At 35.3% G+C, this 22,988-nt stretch overlaps 1 protein-coding gene across 2 annotated transcripts in view; it reads left to right on the forward strand.

Annotated features, from left to right (window-relative positions):
- Positions 1-22,988, forward strand: part of LOC149770743 (uncharacterized) — a 33,041-nt gene that overhangs the window by 2,111 nt on the left and 7,942 nt on the right. Inside the window, exons 2-6 of one of the 2 annotated variants that reach the window (XM_089949174.1) lie at positions 443-778; positions 5,828-6,259; positions 9,882-9,960; positions 18,873-19,004; positions 22,727-22,862. In XM_089949174.1, the coding sequence (XP_089805300.1) occupies positions 536-778; positions 5,828-6,259; positions 9,882-9,960; positions 18,873-19,004; positions 22,727-22,862 (1,022 nt within the window). In that variant the 5' untranslated portion in view covers positions 443-535. The remainder of the gene's footprint in view (positions 1-442; positions 779-5,827; positions 6,260-9,881; positions 9,961-18,872; positions 19,005-22,726; positions 22,863-22,988) is intronic. The other variant, XM_089949175.1, reaches the window with a different exon arrangement.

Genomic DNA, 22,988 nt, shown 5'->3' on the forward strand with positions numbered 1-22,988 from the left:
GAAGGAGAGTTATATTCCTTTGGTTTTGTCTTTTCTTCCCTTTTTGGCATATTCTAGTTAAAGCATATTTTCTCCTGGTACAGGCATTATGCAAATAAGATAGATGCACTTTGTGGGTGTGGGTGAGTGTTAAGCAGATGTATTCACAAAACTTCCACTATTGACAGTGTCTGCAAGATAATTAGAAAAGTAATGTTAGCTTTGATCTCTATACTGTTGGCAGATGGTTGAACGTAGTTATTACTTTCTAACACCATCATCATCATCATCAGCATTCATTTTATGTGGTTGTTTTTTCCCCCAAGTTAAACACCGTACCTCAGATAACATCTCTTACATAGAACCCAGATATGGATGGCAGGTTCTTTTTAGAGATCTCAAACTTTTATGTGCTTTTTGATAGAAAAAAGGCCTGTATTGACAAAACATTCTTTTTTTTTAGCTTTTGGATTGTAATCCATCCTGTATTTTGAGAATGACTGAGGAACAGATCTGAGCCAGACAGAGGCAGAAATTTAGTTGAATTCTGTGAGCAATGGACTTTATATATGTGAACAGTGCTCGGCATGGCCGTTCTGTTTATGTTCCTGACAGTCCTGAAGAGGTGCTGTTTCGTATTCTAAGTTTACCGGAGACGGAGAGTGAGTGTCTTTTGATAGAGTTACTGGAGGCTGGTGCTGATGTAAACTCTCAGCTAAAGGGATGGAGTTTTCTCACAGCAGCTTGTGCACTTGGGAGGGTGGACATTGTTCGTATACTTCTGAACAGGAGAAATATGGTAAAGATTTCCCATTTGTTTGTTACAGTTGCAGATGCTGTAATAGCATTGACAGGATCATAACAAAATTTCATACCCATAAAAAGTCAGGTGTTAATATTTTCTGTCATAAATATGTTGATAAACTGATTTCGCAAAATAATGACGTTTAAATAGTTTGGGTTATTAAATTTAAATTGAAAAGTAATTGTATGGACAAATTGTTTGTTAGAGGCCAGCAAGCTTGTGAGTTGACGTAATAAAACAAGTCCACGGGATTAATTTTCTTTATAATCATCATTACAAATACAGTAACCTGTTCATTAAGAATTATAGACAGTAAAGCCTATATAAAGAGGACAGTCAGATTACATGATACTTGTCTCTTATTGATTGGTGTTCCATATCTACACAGCCATTACTTCCAGCATGCTTTAAATCTCATGCTGTTATCACTTGTTGCATTATATGCAAGAAGGGTAAGGTCCTGGTGTCAGGATAATGTGATTATGTAGGATGTCTGCAGCATGATCCCCAGTGCTAGGCATCACTATAAACTGCCACACTGCAGACATTGTAGTAATATGACTAAAATTGTCAAAGCTATGTTATAAATAAAAACACAAACACATTATAACAAGATGGAAAAAACCTCATAGGCCTCAGCCTGAACTGGATGAAGACAAGCTTGTGTGTGTTACTGACTTTTAAATACATCTTCATTCCTATGTTGATATATATGGATTTTAATTGAGAACACTATTCATATTATTCTGAATCTAACCCAGCTCTAGTCATTCGTGCTCACTTGTGAACCATTTAATTTACAGTATATTCAAAACTGTCATCTTCATATCAGTAGAATGCCTATTGCCATAACTTTACTCTTTTCAGTATGATTGAACTGTGATCATTTCATTTATGCAGTGCTATCCTTGACTGATCACTGCTGTTTCACCTGTTTGCATGAGTTTGAGTCTCGGGCTCAGCATATGTGAGAAAGCTTACCTGTAGATGCCCACTGTGCAGTAACTGGTTTGTTATTTTTCTCCACTCCAGGCCATTCTAGGATGGTACTGCACAGTGCTATTCTTTATTTGTGCTAGGCTGTCTCTTTTCCCATGCTTGGCCGTTTTTCCATTGTGCCAGGACTTTTTGACAACAACTTGTCCTTTTTTCAGGTTGCAAAATACCCTTTTCTCATGTGAAAGTTAACAGTCATCCTTATTGAAGGGTCAAGATAAGTGTGACTGAATGAAGAAAAATGGTCCATGCACAATAACATTAGATCTTTATCACATACCTAGATCACACTTTGTTGATGATTTGCACTTGGGGTAATGAAGAAGCCTATTGATTTGGATGAATCAGGGTAGCTGTGACTGAGAAAAAAGTGGCTTTTGTACAGTAACATTTGTTTTACAATACATTGAAAAATGGGTTTTGCCAAGTAACTTTGTTCTAGTGTTAATGGATTGCCATGAAACATGGTAAATATTATAAACGTGTAAAGATGCACATGTTGACAAGCGATTTTTTCTTATGCAGTTTTTTTCAATGACTTATTGGTCTTCACTGAAAGTTTGTGTAGGACAGAATTTGATGGATTGTTATGATGCTATTGTAACTCAGTTCTGTCTGGTTCATCTCAATATCTACTCCAGAAACTTCAAAAAGTTCAAAACACAGCTGCTCGGATCATACTTTGAGTACCACGATCAGAGCACACCTCCCCGCTGCTCTGTACCCTACACTGGCTATCCATTCGATCCAGAATCAAACATAAAATTTGTTCTCTGTGCTACGTTTCACTGTCGGACTCTAGTCCAACATACCTATCCGACTTCACCCATGTGTACACACCAGCAAGATACTTACGCTCCTCTTCTGACAATCATATACTCATTATTCTCACTATGGAAACAAAGTCATATGGACAGCATTCTTTTGCATACCAGGGCCCAGCAGCGTGGAATGAATTGCCCACTGAACTTAGACACAAAGACACAGTGATCATATTCAAGAGGGCTCTCAGAACTCACTTATTTCGACTGCAAGAACAAATTTAAAGACCTAATAATGTTTCCTACCTGAAATATTCTCAGCATGTTTTATATATAATGTTTTTCTAATTTCATGGTGTTTGTTTTTGTAATAATATTATATGTTTTTTATCTTATAGGTGTTGTCTAATGTTGTAAAGCGCTTAGAACTTCTAAAGATTAGGCGCTATACAAAGTCCTCATTATTATTATTACTACATGTTATGATCATCTAATGATGTGGATATAAAGAAATAACTGCTTCCATGATTTATATTAGAGTTTTGGCATTTTTTACTTGGAGTGAATGACAGAATGTTGTGCACATGGCTAGTCTCACTGCTTTTAGTGGATTGCTGTGAAACTTGACACCATATATTCATCATCAGAAGATGTGTATGTTGACCAACAATTGTACTTGTACTCTTTTTGGAAGCGTTATGCACCTTTTTTACTATAGACTCGTCTCTATGTGTGGTGTAGGCTAGAGCTGTGAATGGGTACCCAGGTACTTTGGTACCCACCCATTCATAATGACCTGGGTAATAAAATGAACCATCGGGGGCCTGTTTTCTGTACACTGATAGTTTACTAGAGCACGTGGCCCAATATTGTTTATTGTGTGCAGTGCATGCCCAGCCATTTAACATCACCATTATCAACAAGGTGCAGAGCCTGAAGTCCACCAAGGAACTTTGTCAGTGGGCAGTTGTTCACAATGTGTGACATGGTCTGCAGAGCTCCACAGGTACAGGAAGAGTCGGTGGCCTGACCCCATCGTACAAGGTTGACTTCACAATGCTCCTGTCCTGTGTGGAAACAGTTCAGTATGATCCACAGATGTCATGGAAGGTTGAAGCTAGGAGGGCAGACAAATGACCAGCTATGAGGGAGTGGTTTACAACATCTGTTGAAGACCACTCGTCACTCCATGCCGAAATAGTTGTCACATCATTCGACAGCGGACCTAATCAGATTGGATGTCTCGAAGCCAAGCAGACTGCTGGATGTAAATCGATGACCTTGTACAGTGGAAGTTTACCTAAACCAAATTCAGAGTTTTATAAGAAGAGTTTTACTTTTTCTGGAGTTAAACTATGTAATTCCATACCATCGATATAAAGTCAGCTGACTCGTCCCAAGCTTTCGAAAAGGTTCTTAGTTAACATCTACAGAAACAATCATTGTATGTTTTTGTTTAATTCAGTACTGCTGCTCTTTAAAACAGTGTTATATCATGTACTCACCTATAATGTTTCACACATGTCCACTCCTACGATTTGTATGAATTTTGTATTTACTCAACTTAAAACCTTGTGCACATTTTATTGTAGCTGTAGATCACTTATCTGGTTTTTAATAGCAATCTTTGTCTAAAGATACTCCATCTATCCATCTAGTAAAAATTGTGCTTTATATATATATATATATATATATATATATATATATATATATATATATATAATTGCAGAAGGTCTCATGGAAGATTGGTGAGTTGACCAAATGAGCTTCTTTAAGTAAAGTCATTGTTGTTGTTATTATTATTAATTATTATTTATTATTATTATTATTATTATTATTATTATTATTATTATTATTATTATTAAAATATAACCATCATGGCAGCCATCTCTTGAAAATGTTATTACTCCTACTCCTGAATGGAAAGTCATATCAAGATGGGGTTTTCATTAGAAAACTTGTATAGATTCTAGTTGGCCCTAGTGAGATGATGCTATCAAGTTCATCCAATATGGCCATGATAATGACTATCTTGAAAATCATGTTACCACTACTTAACCAGAATGGATGGTCATATCAGCATGATGTTTTTGACTTCAAGACTTATTATAATGCCTAGTTGGTCCTAATGACAATGGTGCCAATCTGACTTCATTGCCACCACAGCAGCCAGCTTTAATATTTTGTTATTGCAAGACATCTTTAATGGAAAGTCATGTCAGAATGTTTTTTTTTTATTACTGGATGACTTCTTATCATGTCCAGTTGATCTTTAATAAGAATGTTGCCAGTCTGATGCCCAATATGGCTGCCACATCAACCTGCCTAAAAATCTTACTAGTAATCATAAATAGAAAGTCATATCTACGTTGGGTTTTCACCAGTAGACTTGTACCTAGTTGGTACTGAATGAAATGGAGCTAATCTGACATCAAATATTGCCATCATGCAAGCCATCTTGAAAATATTTGGTGCTCCACCTTCTTAATGGAAAGTCATTATCATCATAGCATTGTCACTAGAAGACATCTTCTGGTATCTAGTTGGTCCTAAATGGAAAGGGTACCTGACATACATCTAATATGACTGCCACAATGAATATACTAAAAAATATTGTCACTAATTCTCGTGAATGGAGGTCATGGTCTTGAGGCTTTCACCAGAAGTCTTCATATGGTGTCTAGTTTGTCCAAAATGAAAATTGGTGCTGATCTTACATCCAATAATACTGCCACAGTGGCTAATTTGAAAATTTTCTCACTCAAGAATATCACAGAATGGTTAAAAAGAATTAAATTGCCTTGCCATCAATTCCTGGAAATTCTTTTCAAGCAGTAGGTATCAGTCCCTTCGAGGGATTTTGTTTTCCAGTGCAAGAGATACATTGGGAGGGATACTGAAATTGCAAGAGACTTTGACAAATGAGGGATATATAACACCATTTAATTTTTTTTTGTTTTAAAAAGTTAATCTATCTCACTGTACAAAATTTCTTTGAGTAGTTAAAAAAAAATCATTCTTGATTCTACCTTTATGCACTGGCTTCAGAGATGATTTCAGACTACCAAATAAGACATATACAGGTATGATACTAGTCTGACAATCAAAGGTGCTAGGCATGTTCATTGGTTTGTTCATCTCCACTGTCATAGTGGCAATGGCAAGATCACTTGAACCTCCAATGCCATACTTGTAAATGGTCACATAATGTATTAGTGTTTCATTAAATTTTCATCCCATAATTAATGCTTTGATATTTTATGGAATTTTAATTTAATTTCATCAGGTGATGCAGAATATATCACAAGCAGACCAAAATAGCAAGAATAATTATGTGAAACTGGATCTCTATGATGAATATGGTGACACACCACTGTTAGCAGCAGCAAGGAAGGGTTACTTAGACATATGTCGCCTGCTTGTAGAAAATGGTGCTATTATAAACAAACCATGTCAGCTCAGTCACCAGACACCTCTACTTGTAGCAATTGAACATTCACAGTTAGAAGTTGTGAAATTTCTGCTTGAGAAAGATGCTGATCCACAACTTGCAGACAATGTTGGGATCACACCATTGTATGCAGCATTGAAAATCAAAGAGAATCAAGCAGAGTATGTGGAAAGACTTATACAAAGTGGATGTGATGTTAATATTGGCAGTCAAGACCATGCTCCCATATTTTTGGCCACAAGAAAGAACTTGTTTCCATGTGTGAAGGTAACTTTAGCAGCCATGTCAGTTTAATAAAAATTGTTCAAATTGTGCCTAGCTTACAAATTTGAAACTTGATTTTAATGTTTTTGCAAGTTAATGATTTTCTTGTAAAAGTCTTTATTGGATATTTGCATTGGTCATTCTGGGTCCTAAAAACACATGAGTCAATTTCACCTCCTGATAAGCTGGGAGAAGTGAGTAACCTTCAGGGAAACTTCATAAATTGCAGTTGAAACTGTATTGTATATATTTTTTATGATTAAGATATGTTGTTGTAGGGTGTAATGCCATTTTACAGCACAAGATAAGCTTTACATGGCAGCCTGTATAAATGGTTTAGGGGGCGCTCACCATTTATTATGTACTTTTGAGAGAGTGATGTTTGTAAGGTGAAGTTGTTTGCATTTAAAACATACACATTGGAAATAATGTTGGCATACCTCTATGCTACTTTGATGTAATGTGACTGACATTTCTTTGAATATTGTACTTTTGGAAATTGTAAATGATCTTAGCACACTGCTAACTAAAATGACTGCTCCCTTGTGCTCCAGAAATCAGCCTGAATTTTTCCAAAGTACACTATCTTTAGCAGCTATTAAAATAGGGAAAATGAATTTTGCCAGACTAGACAATACCAGCTTCTGAAAGGCCAAGCTGTATACTCTATAGCCCATATTACACCCATCATTCATACTCCAAAATAAAGGGAATTAAAGGTTCCTTGAACAATACCTAAGATATACAAGGTCTTTTTTAAATAGCCAGTATAACCAGTGAGTAAACTCAAGGAAAATCTCTTTCTTTAAAATTCTAACTCAATGCAAAATACGAAACTGTAGAGTGCCACCTTGGGAAGAACCCGGAAAACCCCGGAAAGATCAACTGTGATCAAGGTATAAAAACCAGACAATGCTGTTATGTAAGGCTCATCCTGAAAAAATACAAGGTATGTGAAACTTTACCTTGTTCCACTAAGATCATTTAAAATTGACCCATACAGCAGGCACTGCTATTTAGTTCATTGTATTTTACACTTTTACCATTTAAGAAACGGTGTGCTTTGTGGCTGAAGCAGTCAATATTTGTCAACTTGATTGAGGAGGAAAAGCTGTATGTAATTATGTTTAGTGTTAAAGAAAATATTTTTAAAATCTAAAATCACATTTTGATTCAGTATCTGATCAGACCACAAATTCCTGTTGGCAAAGTGTTGAGAAAAAATTCTCAGCACACATGTACACCTCATGGCCTCATGGCAGAGATTAACAAGGAGTAGATCTTTTGTTGCAGCTAATTAAATAATTAGCTATTGCCATATGTAATGCAAACTCTTTCAGATGCAATAACCTATTTACTATATACTTTAAAACAAAGACATAACTGTCATATTTTACTGAAATTAACTGAAACATAATCATGTGACTTGAAACTTTTTAATCTTCATACAAGAAGTTTTGTATGATTTAGTCCCAGTCATGCTTACTTCTGTATAAAGTCATATAATATTGATGACATGGATCTGTTACATTGTGTTTGCTGCAAAATAGATTACGTAAGTTAAAGGCTGATTATCTGACTTTGAAATCAAAAAACTCTTTGAGTTTGAGTTTAAGCTGGAAATTTTGTTAATATTGGAGGATGAGCAAACAGTGGAGAAAAATGACACCAGGATGATCAGTTTTCTACTGTACTTGTTTTGTAGATTAGGGGTTGACCAATAATTTTTGAGGGGTTTGAGGTTGATTTTGTTTTTAAAACTTTTTTCTTCAAGTTGTGCAATGGTTATTCCAGATATTTCATGAAGTGTGAACAGTATTTTCTAACAATTTGGCCTGCAAGTTGGGCAATGGATATTCCAGATATTGTTTGAAGTGTGAACAGTTTTTTTTAAACCCAGATTGTACAGGTGTCAGTCCTCTCTTTCAAAAAGTCATATGTGGGCTACCAGTTAATAATGAAGTTAGTGTATTGTCATGGAGTAGAAAACAAAATAAGCTGAATAAGTATTTAAGAATAATTGATAATTTAATTATAGGATGGATAAAAGTGAGTAGGATACAGTTACCTTGTTTGGGACAAAAATGTGCATGTCTTTTAAGAGTTTGTTAAATAGTACATAACAGAATCTGTTGATATTGTAATAATATACATCAGTACTACTACTACTACTAATTATTATGTTTGGTATTTGTTCAAAAATTTAATTTTATTGGTGAACCTGCACCCTAAGGTCAATTTGGTATTTCCCATTGGTGGCTGCTGTTGATTTTAGTTGAAAAGAAAGTTATCTTGAGGAAAAAAAATCTGTTTAACAAATACCCATGTGGGAAAGATAATTCCAGCCTCCCCCTTCAATTTCCACAAGTATTCATTTATTGTCATTATTTGAACATATGATTCTCATACTTTGCAGTGGCCTAGTGGTTAGAGCATCAACCTTGGATGTGGGAGGTCATGGGTTTGATCACCAGCCAAGTCATACCAAAGACTTACAAAAATGGTACTAACAGCTGCCTCGCTTGGCGCTCGGCATTAAGAGGTTAGGATAATGTGACTGGATGGGACATGATGCTACATGGCTGCAGCATGTTGCCCCAGTGCTAAACATCACTATAAGCTGCCACATTGCGGACATTGTAGCAATATAACTGGAAAATTGTTAAAGCTACGTTAAAAATCCAAATCACACACACACACTTTCCAGAAGGGAATCTTTCAGTGCAAAATCAACCCTAGATTGTACTAAATATATAACAGCTATTCTACTAATCTTTGCAATTTCACTATCTGGTCAGCAAAATTCAACTCAAGATTGTGATTTGGTTAATAGCCACAGTCCTATCTAATGTCCCAGGGTTTGTATGACCATGAGAGAACCTTGATGGGGGGTTGGGCTTAAAAAATGTTTGAATTTAAAAAGTTGGTTTTATCCCTGAAAGTCAATAAATTTGTTGAAAAGCATTTTGAATTTTGCAGAAAATTCTTTTTATATGAGGGAATACATAACATTGGCATTGATTAAAATATATAACTTCTTAAATTTAGAATTATTTAATAATAAATATATTGGGATAACTTTGGACAGATCAAATGGCACAAATCTGGTAGTTGATAAAGTAACATTTGTTGATGGTTTGATTTCCATAAGACATAACTTGGCAGATCTGTGTGAATCATGTATTTGCAGTGAGTGCTAGTGACAATGTTATCACTTTGAACATTTCTTCAAAAATCATGATTTTCAATGATTTTAATTATACTGGGCAAAATCATTCATGCTAGACTGTATCTTTTTTCCACAAACAAAAGTAGTACTACTCAAATTGTTGGCAGTAGCACATGATAAATTCAGCAAAAGTGTTATTGAATAGTAACAATAATTCAGTGAAGGCTAATTGGTTTAACTTTATACCATAAACTAATATTATAATTCTTTATTATGAAAATATTTACAACACTTCTACTATGACATATGCAATACATTTTAAAAATATAATGGTGCAGAATAATGTTCTTCAAAACTTAATTCCAAGATTCTTTATCAATCTCTTTAGCTATTTTGAAATGATTTTTTTAAAAAAAAACTCAGTTGCTACTTGATTTATTTCCCTTGTAATTTTAGCTGCTTTGTGAAAATGGATGTTGTATGGACATTGCAAACAAGTATGGTGTCACCCCTGTCTATGAGGCTGCAATGAAAGGTGAGTAAGCAGTGAGGAATATTACTTTTTTTTGCCATTTAATGTCCAGGACAAATATCACCTATTCAGAGGGTTTGTCAGTGTGGAAGATGGCACATATGATCGGTAGAAAGCTGTATCAAAATCAGAAGTTTTCTTTTTTTTATCCCAAAATTTTCTTGTTAATTACCATCTTTAGTCAGTTGTCTACTGTTAAGGTGGTGCCACATCTTTTTGATTTAGACACTGCTATTAAATTAAAAAAGTTGGAACTAATTGGAAGTAAATACTTCGCTAACAGTAATTGGAGTGGACTTGATTATTGCTGTTATCAATAATATTAGTCTACATTAATTTACATTAACTACATTTACAAATAATTTCAATCATAATAAAGAGTCTCAAGTATTTTAGAAACTATAATCACCAGTGCTTTCTCATTATCTTCAGAATAATTTTCATACCAAGATTTGTTTTTTTATGTGAAAAAGTCTACATTTTATATAGAAAATGATTTTAAAATAAATAAAATTATAATTTAAATATCTAAAATAATATTCTCATTTCATTTCAGACATATTTAATTTCTATAACTGTTCAAATAGGATTGGGCTACAGGTTCTCACAACTTTAAAAAATGTCAACTTCCTACAAAGGTTGTTCTTTACACATGGATAACAACACAAGAATAATACAATATGATCTTATTTATTGACAAAACAAAAACAAAGGATATGCTTCCTTCAAGGGAGAGACAGAGGATTTGCTTATTTTTTATATGAGTTTGAATACTTTGAAAAAGGCACAAATTTACTTTTGCAGTAATGCACAATACCTGCTTCTATTGCATTGCATTCCTTTTCTGGGACTCCTCATCCCCATGCTAATTATTCCCTCAGCAATTAATGTTGGATGACCATAATTAATAAGATCAAGATGTATGGAGTATCTTTTTTCCCCTTGGACAACATGCGTGCTACACACATGCCAGATCATTCATTAAAATTAGCTTTCATTGTCATCTTTAAATCTCTTTTAGGCCAGTCATATACCTTTTGGTGTTCATTGTTTTCTCCTCAGTCCCTGGTTTATTTAAGTGTTTTTTGTGTTCATATGGTTAATTTTGAAGGTTTTTACCTCTTGGTTAGCAAGTGGTTCTTCAGTAAATTGTAATACCCTTCATATTTCTAAACTAGAGTAAGTATTGCCTACCCAGTCTGGGTTCCCAAATTTTTGTTTTGTGTATTTTTCTCTCATTCAGTGCATAATTTGTAGCAGGTTGAGGACTTAACATATGTGCTGATCAATTTCCCCACCTTCTTGGGAATACTTATGTTCCTCCAGATTGGATCAACCAAATCCTGTCCCTCATAATTGGTCTTGGTCTTATCAGCTCACTCTCACCTCTCCTATTACCTCTGAACTTGGCAGACTTAATTTTGCTCAGAAGACATTACTTGTACCTGCTTCAGTTTCTGGAGATGGCATAATGACCCAGTATCAGCTCGTATCCTCCCTGCATTGGGGCAAAATTGCGACCAGTTTCTGACTGGAGTTCCAACTCACACCCTCAAACCTCACTCCTTTCTGTGCACTGATGCACCAGATTTAGAGTGGGGTTCTACCTGGAGCCAGAGGAGATGTTTTAAATGGATTCTGGTCACTGACAGAAGTAACCCTTTATATAAACAACCTGGAAATGTGGGCAGTGTTCTTGGCTTACAGGGGTGTATCATCCTTATAAAGAGTTTTCATGTTATGGTTGCCTCAGACAACATATAAGTAATTGTGTACTTCTGGTATCAGGAAGATACACATGCTCCTTCTCTTTGTGCAGAAGTCTGGAGCCTCTTTGATGAGCATCCTTGGAGAGATCCCTGTCCAAGTCCACCATATCTTGGACAGACAGTCTGTCCAGCCATGGCCATGTAGTCCTCACAGAATGGTCTCTGCATGATTTGGTAGGAGAGTCACTGTGAGAGAGACCATTAGTGGACTTATTAACTAAAAGACTGAACAAAAAATCTCCTTCTTTATGTCTCACCGGTACCAGATCAGAGGGCTTAGGCAGTGGACCCTTTCATTATAAAGTGAGGTCATCAATACACATATGCTTTCCCACCTTTGAAAATAATTCTTCAGGTGCTCCACCATGTCGGGATCTCCACTTCTCAGCTCATTGTGGTAGCCCCACTGTCCTTGTTGCTGTAGTTGTGATCATTCATCAACCTATTTCATATGTTGCTAGATGAGACCAGGTGATTACCCAAGGGGAAGAACATGCTGTCACAGCACTGAGGGTATTTTCTCTACAACAACCCACATATTCTGTACCTTCATGCTTGGCTGATCATAAGTGACTGAACTGCCAGGGCCAGTTTTTAAGCAAGGTTTCCAACTGTATCATTCAGGCAAGGAGGCAATATACTTTAAGGGTTTACAATGCAAAGAGGAGATTCTCTTATGTAATTGGCGAAGTAGGAAATGCATTGATCCTAGTTGTCCCCCTTCAAATACAGTTGCAGATGTTCTTCCTTGTTGAGGAAAGAGATTGTTCTGAGTCCGCTATTAAGGGCTATAGGACTATCCTTCCAACACTCTCAAATTCTCTAGGGGTTCTGCAATTGGGTCAGACCATCATCTTTATGATCTCGTTTGTTATTTTGAGTTTTAGAGATGGTATCTTTCTGATTAATGCCTAGATGGAATCTTTTCTGTATTCTTTGGGCATTGTTTCAGTGTAAGTCATCCAGCTTTTCTTAGCGTCAGTGAAGAAAATGAGTGAACTTCATGACTTTTAAGTGGAAAAGGGTTATTTATGGTTCAGCAGTAACCAGGATTTAGATTTCTTTGCCAAACTGGGTTTCTGGCTAAGAATGAGCTATGTCTATGAGCTCCTCCTCTTAGTGAGATCCCCAGTCTCAGTCATATCTGAACTGGCAATGATCAAGATATGCTTTTTTGCTCTGTTAGGGCTTTAAGATTTTATTTGGCTTCCTTTAAAGGTAGAAGGATGGGTCAGAATCATTTCTTTCTACATCGTAGGTTCATCTGATATTTTGGTGGCCACAATTTCCTGGTTGATTGTCTTCACTGTCAAGGGCTCTTTTCAACATGCTCACTGAGATTGACCTATTTGTATCATTCCTCTTTGAATAATGTTATGAGAGCTGTTGCCTTCTATTTTTACCTTTGATATTTGGCACACTTGGGTGAAGGCATTTTTTTGTTGTGCCCTGAATGGCACAGCATAATGTCCAACCTTCTACCAGCCTATGACCGCTCCAGTGGCCTAGTGGTTAAAGCATCCGCCTCGGATGCGGGAGGTCATGGGTTTGATCCTTGGTCAAGTCATACCAAAGACTTACAAAAATGGTATATACAGCTACCTAATAATTGGCACTCAGCATTATGAGGTTAGTGTTAGGACTGGTCAACCTGGTGTCAGGATAATGTGATTGGGTGGGACATCATGATACATGTCTGTGGCATGATGCCTCAGTTCTAGACATGACTATAATCTGTCACACTGCAGACATTGTAGCAATATGACTGAATTTTTTTTAAAGCTACGTTAAAAATCCAAATCACACACACTCTACCAGCCTATGGTAGTGAACGCTTCTACCATAATAATAAATGTAGTTATTTTATGTAGCATTTTTGTTGATGCTATCAGCCTCCCTCCTAACTGGTGAATTCAACAATGCAGGGTATGTATTATGCTATTAAGATATATTTTTTGGGTGGTGAGGTTTAAACTAATTTTAATTATGTAATACTTACCTGCTATAATTGCAAAGATTCCGTCCTCTTGTTATGCTCTAATGTCCTGTACTCTCTGTCCAAACCACATGAATAAGATATTCTGTATGTAGACTATGACAGAGGACTGGGATTATGTTCTTTTCAGTTCTGGTCCTCCAGTACCAAAATTAGTGTCATTAGTTGCTCAATAAAATGTGTACAAGTCTATATATATATATATATAGGATTATTTCCTTCATAAAAGACATTGAGGTCATGCAGGCATTCAGCACTGACTATTTCAGTAGTGGGTGTCGTATTTTAGAATTTGATCATACATGCCATTAAATGGCAATTATTCACTTTATTTCAATCCTCATACAGCCGCATACCTTTGGAAGGTCACTATTTACGTGTCCCGAGAAGTACATGTGGAAAATCAGTGTTAAAGAACCTGGACATTTTTGGATGAGGTCAACTTACAGGTGTGATCCAGTACATTCCAGATTGATTATCATGTAGTATGATATCATATTGAAAGCTGTGCATGTTGATAAACATATTCATACTACCCTATGTTGTGATCATTAGTCTTGACATGCTCTTTTCATAACCCAGTTTTGTACCTGGCCATCGTATAAGTCCATAGCAATCGATTATTTTTGCTTGGAATTTCCTTGCTGTCAGTTAAGGTGCAGAGTATTCAGTGATCAGGATTGAATAGGCTTAAGTATTAAATTTTAAAACAACAATTTATATTTAATTTAAGATCAGTAAATGTACATACATAACCTGTATGCTTTTATTATAATGTGGTTCATGTTCTAGTTCAAGTGTAAGTCATTACATTTATTCTAATTTGGGCATGCAGGATGTTCAGGTTATTCTCCTCATCTAAATTTGGGCATGCAGGATGTTCAGGTTTCAATCCAAATCTAAATAATATGAGGGCAAACAGGTCATATTATTTTGCTTTTAAATATTGTACAGTATACTTCTTTATTGAATTGGGGTGATTATTCCAACAATGGAAGGTAGAGTTTGGAAATGAATTCCTACTTATTAGCTTTACTGGTCATGGTCCAGAAGAGCTTATGGGATGGACAGTTGTCTGCTGTCCATTGTTTATTTGTCTGTTAGCACAAGTTTATTTTTGCTGCTTCTTCTAAACTATTTGGAGGATTGCCTTGAAACTTCACACACATCCATCTCATGGTCTCATTTGTACTAAATGAAAATGGTGCTGCTCAGACATTCAATATGGCAATCAAGGTGGCCATCTGCAAAATCTTGTGGCTACTCCTCCTGAATGGATGGTCATATCAACATGGGGTTTTCACTAAAAGACATTTAATGATGTCTACTTGGTCCTTACCAAAAAATTGGTGTTGCTTGGACATACAATATGGCCATCATGGCAGCCATCTTAAAAATCCTATTGCTTCTCTTCCTACTTGGATGGTCATATCAACATGGAATTTTCATGTCTAGACATCAGGACAGCCATATTGAAAATCTTCTTACTCCGGAAGGGATTTTCATATCAACATTGGGTTTTCACCAAAAGACATCTCATGGTGCCTAGTTGGTCCTTAAATATAAATGATGCCAATCTGACATCCAATACAGCCATCATTGGAGCCATCTTAAAAATCCTGTTATTGCAACTTTACTTGAACAGAAAATCATGCTGACTTGGAGTTTTCACTGGATGACTTCTTATGATATACAGTTGGTCTTTAATGAAAATGGTGCTGATGTGTCATCCAGTATGGCCACCACAGAAGCCATTTTGAAAATCTTGTTATTGCTACTCATGTATGGAAAGGCATCTCTTCACTAGCCAAGGTTTGATAACCCTATCTACACCTTGGAATATTGAGCAGATATTTCTGTGCTTCGGGTCTGTGAATGTCAAGCCACCACATCCAATCAAAATTCATTTGTTCAAATTTGAACACTGTTCCTATGTGATCAAGACAAGGGGAGCACACAACTTAAATGGACTGATAAATAAGCACTTCTCCAGTGCCGGTCCATGTTTGCACAAATATATTTCTTTCAAATACACCTGTAATGGCTTCCTTCTGGTACATAGTCATACTTTCAATATTAAACTTACAAAGTATCCTTTTTAGGTTCAATTGCTACCACCGTTTTCAGCTGATGTACAATGCACAATGCTATTGGTTTGTTGGCATTACATACTAAGGGAGGCAACACATGAAATCCAATAGATGTCGCTAGGACAAAGCACGGCCATAGCTGTTCGATCAGCCAGGGTGTAGATAGGGTTATCAGAACCTTGGTTGGCAAAAAGGGGAAAGGTATATCTTAAAATTATTGTTTACTCTTCTCCAAATGGATGACTATTTCAACATTTTCATTAATAGACTTGTGATACCTAGTTGGTCCTAAATGAAAATGGCTTCTCCCCCTGAATGAATGATCATTATGACATGGGGTTTTCACCAAAATACTTCTAATAATGTACACTTCATCCTAAATGACATTAGTGCCATATTTTGACTGTACATCCTTCCATGATGACATTGGCATGTTGAAGTAAGGGTAAACTATGAATGAAATATGTTCTTTAAATTTTTTCTTAAGATTTTGTATTGAATGATTGTAAGCACTTTCGTAGTATTTTAAACAGATATAAAGAAGTTATTGACATTTTGTGCCTAAAGTAACTTCAAGGCTTGTATGATTATTTATGATAGGTAAGATTCATTTGAGCTCTATTAGTCAAAGACAAGAAAAGCGTATGTGAAGGTCTATTTGTCATCTGATGTTCATTGTCCACAAGCACACATTTGCTATTGCTACTCCACCTAAACTATGAGGATTGCAGTGAAACTTCAACACACACACACACACACACACACACACACACACACATTCTTCCCATTGTGTTGTTGGTCCTAAAAGGATGATCATATCAAAATGGATTTAGTACTAAAAGACTTCTTACGATATCTTGATTATGATGCTGACTTGACAACCTGCATAACCACAACAGTAGCCATCTTTGTTATTGCTACTCCTTCTGAATGGAGAGTCATATTGGCATGTTGTTTCCACCAGAATTTTTATGGTATTGAGTTGGTCCTGAATTAAAATGATGCTTACCTGTATCCAGTATGTCCACCATGACAGAAATCTTGAAAATCTTATCACTATTAAAGAATAGACAGTCATATTCACATAGGGTTTTCAGCGAGAGATGTCTCAAGATATCTAGTTGGTCCTAAATGTAAACAGTACCCTGCAGACATCCAATATAGCTGTCACAATGAACATATTGAAAATCTTGTCATTAATTCTCCACAGCAGTTGTCTTGAAAATTTTGTTTTTGCTGCTCCTCCTGAGTAGAAAGTCATATAAGCATGGATTTCACTGGAAGACTTCTCGTGGTGTCTAGTTGGTCTACAACCAAATGGTCTGTCTGTCTGATATCCAGTATTGCCACATCATATGGAAAATCTTATCACTAGATGGAAAATCTTGTCATCATTGGGTTTTCAACAAAAGACTTCTTGTGATGTCTAGGTGGAACAAACTTAAAATTGTACCACAAAGGTAGCCATCTTCTTGTTGCTATTCCTTTTAAATGGAACGCCATATGTTGATATGGTGTTTTTAACAGAAGACTAATTATGATCCAGAATTAAAGTAATGCCAATCTGACCTCGGATATGCACAGCTGCCAAAATGAACATTCTGAAAAAAAATTTGTTTCCAGTTCTACTGAACTGATGTTTATATCAAGATATGGTTTTCACCAAAAGTATTCTATTGGTGTCCAGTTTATCCTAAATAAAAATAGTGCTGATTTTACATTCAACCATAACTGGCACAGTGACTAATTTGAAACTAATACAGTAACTTCTAAAGAATATCAGAGATGTTTTCAACACTCAGCAGTTAAAAAGAATAAATGGTCTTATCTTGAATTCTTGGAAACTCTTTTTGGGCAGTAGAACATCAGTCCCTTCGATAGACTCTTCTTTTATTTTCATGTTTTAGTTTTTATTTCAGTGATAATGTACTTGTTTATGTCTTTACTTGGTTTCAAGTATGTTTGTGGTATTATTAAATATGTACTGAAAGATATTTCTGTGGCTGAATTATTTCGGCTTTTGCAGCAGTTCTGCCAGCCAGAACATGAAGCCCACATGTGTATTGTTTATAGCACAGTTCATTGATTTCTATCCATGATCTCAGCTTCAAGATCAAGAATATCAGCTTCAAGATCAAGGATATCATCTTCAAGATCAAGGATATCAGCTTCAAGATCAAGGATATCAGCTTCAAGATCAAGGATATCAGCTTCAAGATCAAAAGCCATATCAATAATTTTCTAATCCATTTACAGATACTGTATATTGTAAAACAGGAAAAAAATATTTAAAATATTTTTGTTACCATATTGGATACATTTTGGTTAAGAATATCAGAGTTAGTTTGAATATTCACGAGTTAGAAAAGAATTAAAGGACAGAGGTCATAAGCTTGTCTTAGATTCCTGGAAATTCATTTTGGCAAGGAGAACATCAATCCCATTCTTGGAACTTGTGTTGCTTAATCAGGCTATTTAGATTATGGTAAGAGAAAAAATATGTGTGTGTGTGTATATATATATATATATATATATATATATATATATATATATATATATATATATATATATATTGCAGTAATGGCCTGAAAATCTGATCCAGTTTTTGAAATATGCATTTAAATATGCTGGACAAATTTCATTTGAGTACATAGAATTGTTCTTTCACAATCTTGCTCAGAACCTTCTCAGGGCTATAGCAGTACAGATGGAAAGGACCAAATCAAGATACCCCTGCTACTTGCACTGAGGACATAAAACAAGCACAATAGTTACTTAGGTGCCATGCAATAAAGTGCACACACTACCCTGTATCAGAACTGGGTGACAGCCTCATGATATTTGTGGGCACTTGTCAATTAAATAACAATGAAGACCATTTGTTTCTTAAAACTAAAATATTGTTGAAAGTAAGAAGGAATAAAGTGAGAGTATAGTCAGTCATGTGAAATCTGCTTATTTTTACTCTGTATAAAATTCAGATTGTTATAATGAGCATTTGTATTTAGGAACATTACTGAATATCATTATTCTAGCATGGTTCACAAAATGTACATGCAGGCCATATAGAAGTGCTGTCCTACCTGTTGGATCAGGGCTGTTCTCCAAACAGAGTGGACATGTATGGTCAGTCTCCTCTCCACGTAGCCACACTGTACGGACACACTGAGGCTGTCAGGATTCTTATTAAAGGTAAACTTTGCCTAATCTCATAGTCTTCAAACTTTCATTATGAATTTTATGCTGATTCTTTCAGTACAAGTTCTTATAACTTGTTTAATGTTTTCTCTTCATGTTGTTCTTATGAGGTGGTCTTGTAAGGTGGAGAAGTTTAGCTCAGAATACCTACATCAAACCACTGGTCTCGCATTGACAGCCACTTACTTGGGTTTAAGGTGGCAGCAGTTGAAAGCAGGAACATCACTCCTGCACTTTCCAGCCCCTTTGTCTTTGATGAATTCCTACCAAAGCTTTGAGTTCTACATCATTGTACTGTGAGTTTAAACTTCAATCGTCCACTTCATTTTGTTTGCTGTAAGTACAGTAAACTACCCATCAGGAGACAATGATTCTAGATAATCAGTTTTTATTTAATAGGGAATTTTAAAAACGATATTTGGGGTATGGGACATTGTCAATATGAGTGAATGGTCTAGACGACTGACATTTAGATATTCAGCATTCTGCTGTACTGTTTAGGGTTGGACAATCCATTGATCCAAAACCCTGGTCAAGTTCAGTTTGGTTTTGCAATACTGATATGTCCTGGTGAAATAGACATTCCAGTGGAATGTTCTTCCATATTTACCTCCCACAGTCCACAAAGTATTACTACAACTATCTGCCATTGCGGTACTTAATAGGTATACATGTACTGATTTGCTATGTGCCTGACCAGAGAAAGACTGAGCGAAAGAGTAAACACTGCAAATACTTCCATATTCATTATTACCTTGAATCAGCTTTATTTCCACAAAAATCACTGAATTTCTACAGTGGTTCTATCACAATAAATGTAAACCCAAATTACTCTTTAATTGATAAACTTATTTAAAAAATTAATGTCCATATATCTGGAAAAGTTAATCACAGGAAAGTTTTGCAAAAACAAAAGGCCACTCACTGAAAAAAGAGAAACAGTTTCCAGTTTCTGCACAGTGACATTAGTTCTACATCTTATACCTGTGTCCAACTTTGTGCATGGCTTGCACTTTGGATAAGAAAGAAACCTATTAGTTTTAGGGTCAAAGGTCAAGGTCACTGGCTTTCAGAACAAAAGTGGTGTCTGTACAAAAAATTAAGTTCTTCACCATGTAACTTTACCAAACATTTGTGGATGACTTACTTGCTGGGTTATAAAGAAGCCTATTGATGTTGGCATCAAAAAGTCCAAGGTCGGGGTTACTGTGACTTGTAAGGAAAAATATGGTGGTTGCACAGAATTTCAGTTCTCCAGTACTTACCTTCACCAAAAATTGTATGGGTGACTTGTACTTTGGGAAAGAGAGAATTCTATTGATTTGTGGGTAATATGCTAAAAGGTCAAGGTCACTGGCTGAAAGACAAAGAATGACAACTTACCCATCATTGAAAGTTTGTGAAGGGATTGCATGCAAGGTATTGTAAAGGCATATTGATTTTGGGTCAAAATGTCAAAGGTCAGGAACATTATGGCTCAGAGAAAAGTGGGTTTTGCAGATAAGTTCCTTGACCACACTTTGTTGATGGTTTGCACATAAAGTAATAAATAAACCTATGACATCATCATGAAATATTTACCATTGCCACCACTGACTTGAGTCAGATGTCACAGAGACAGAAATTTCAACCCACATCTGTAAACATTTGTGAGCCCTCTGACTTGTATATAAACTTGTCTTTCAGGTTGCTAAATAACTAAGCTTCATAATCCTTCTCCTGAGTGGATGAAATTTTGAGAGAAAAAAACTCTTAAAAGATTGTGTGTGTGTGTGTGTGTGTGTATGTGCTGAAATACAGACCTATTCATTTTTGTGGAAGCTGCAATTGTTGTATCTGTGTAAATAGTGACAGCCAATGAAACCAGAAAGCACTGGGTTATTCAGAATTGTTTTTCTTACATTGGTGAAACATTTAGCCTGTCCAAGCCTAGCTCTTTTTTCACAACACATCTCAATATGAGTATGTACTCAGCAACTTGACTTAAAGTATTATAGGCAAAAACAATTTTTTGTTTGACCAGCAGATCATGGATAGTTGTACTCAGGTTGAGAAATTTCTTGCTAGCTGGACCCAGTCAAGTGAACTTTTCTGAGTTTACACAGCTTTTACAATTCAGAAGGTATGTTTAACCATTACAGTTTTGATTGTTCAGAATTCGCATTAATAATAAGGTATTTAATAATAATCATAAATATCTGATTGTGATTTTAACATTACCAGGTGATTCTCAAAAAGCAAACTCAATAAAAAAAGACTCAGCCTGGATAGGTATGTTTATTTCTCAAAATAAAATAATAAATTTAGATCCTCCACTTATTTTCATTTGAATGCAAAAGAAGCATTCTGGAAAACAAAACCATGACAGTAAATTTTTTGTGTACTGAAGTTCTTGAACAACTTTCAAGATTTCAAGGAAACAAAATTTTCTGATTTCCTCTCAAGATGTTTGGGAATAGTGTAATGAGTTGGTGATGGCCATTATTCTGTCTGTTGACAGAGTTTTCATCGGTTCTCTTTCTGTCCATGTGAACACAATTGAAAGTGTCCCCACACAGCGCTGCATTGTTTGTCCATGGCTTTTGTCAGGTGTCCTGCTTCGCTTGACTTCATTTAGTGCATATCTACATATTATGGCCACCAAGTGACCGTAGCATATGTACATATTATGGCCACCAAGTGACCTTAGACCTTGCAGGCCCATCACAAAATTGAGTAGTACTCAAGGTAGGTACATTAAAAGTAGACATGTTCACATATAAATAATAAAATGAATATTTGACTTTTAATTTCTAATTAAATATTTTGATCAGTACTGAATATGATCATTATATTAATCTGATAATTAAAAAAATGAGAGAAAGAATCAGTCATGAAGAAAGTGACATTATTAACTTTTTTATATCTATCTTGCTCACTGAAATCATTCTTGCAATATTGCTAAAAATATTATGAATAAGTTAACATTTGTTGATAGGAAATATAAATAGTTCATAACTATTAGGTCTTCATTACATTAAATAATTTACATTCATTGGGGTACTAAGCATACATTTATTTATTGATCAATTAATGTAATTATGTTTCAATTTTCTAATTATTTATTTGATTATTTCTTATATAATTTATATACCTGCTTATGATACATTTTCACGAAATCTTAAAGAATTAGTGAAAGAAAGATTTCGTAAATGAAAGTGAAGGTACAAAAGTTGTGACCTGTGCTATCTGGAATGACAAAGCAAGAACTTTTTGTAGAATTTTTATTTGGCAACAGTTGGATGAAATCATTTAAAATAATTAAAAAATAATATAGATAATTGAGGAAAAGAATAATCATCCCATGAATGAATGTCTCAAGATTAAAAAAGAAATGTTAATAGATGAAATTATAAGGATAAAGGGCAAAATTATGCCAGTGAAATTTCAGTATACCCAGTTCATTAAACCTTGTTTTACACAGATATAATGTTAACTTTAAATGCAAGTGCAGATAAATAGCATTTATAGTAAATATGTACAAATAGAATTTAAATATTACTGAACACTGGTCAATACCAGTACCGGAATGGGAGAAGGTAATGTTATATTAACATCGCCACACACTTTTCCAGTAGTTGGTAATTTAACTTGCAGTGTACTCTTTGTATGAAGAGCATATAATATATGGCTCTTAGAATTCTGAATAGATATGTATGATTAGTTTGTTGTTTCAGTGGGTGCTAATTTAAAACTCAGGAACCAGTCTGGGATATCTGTCATGAATTTTGCAGTTGAGTCAGGAAGATCTGATATCCTGGAAATTCTGTTTGAACACGGTTTGGAATACAGTAAAGCTATGGGAAAGAAAAGGTATGTGTGTGTGTGTTTCTTTCAAATATACTTTTATTTATGAAGATATGCTGGAGATATTACTCTTTCACTCTTAAAATCAGTATTACATACAAATATATTTTTGTAATTTTGTAAAAAGAATAT

Source organism: Sinohyriopsis cumingii, unplaced genomic scaffold (genome assembly GCF_028554795.1).
Source record: "Sinohyriopsis cumingii isolate HCF-2022 unplaced genomic scaffold, ASM2855479v2 utg002431l, whole genome shotgun sequence".
In the NCBI taxonomy this organism is placed as follows: Eukaryota; Metazoa; Mollusca; class Bivalvia; order Unionida; family Unionidae; genus Sinohyriopsis; species Sinohyriopsis cumingii.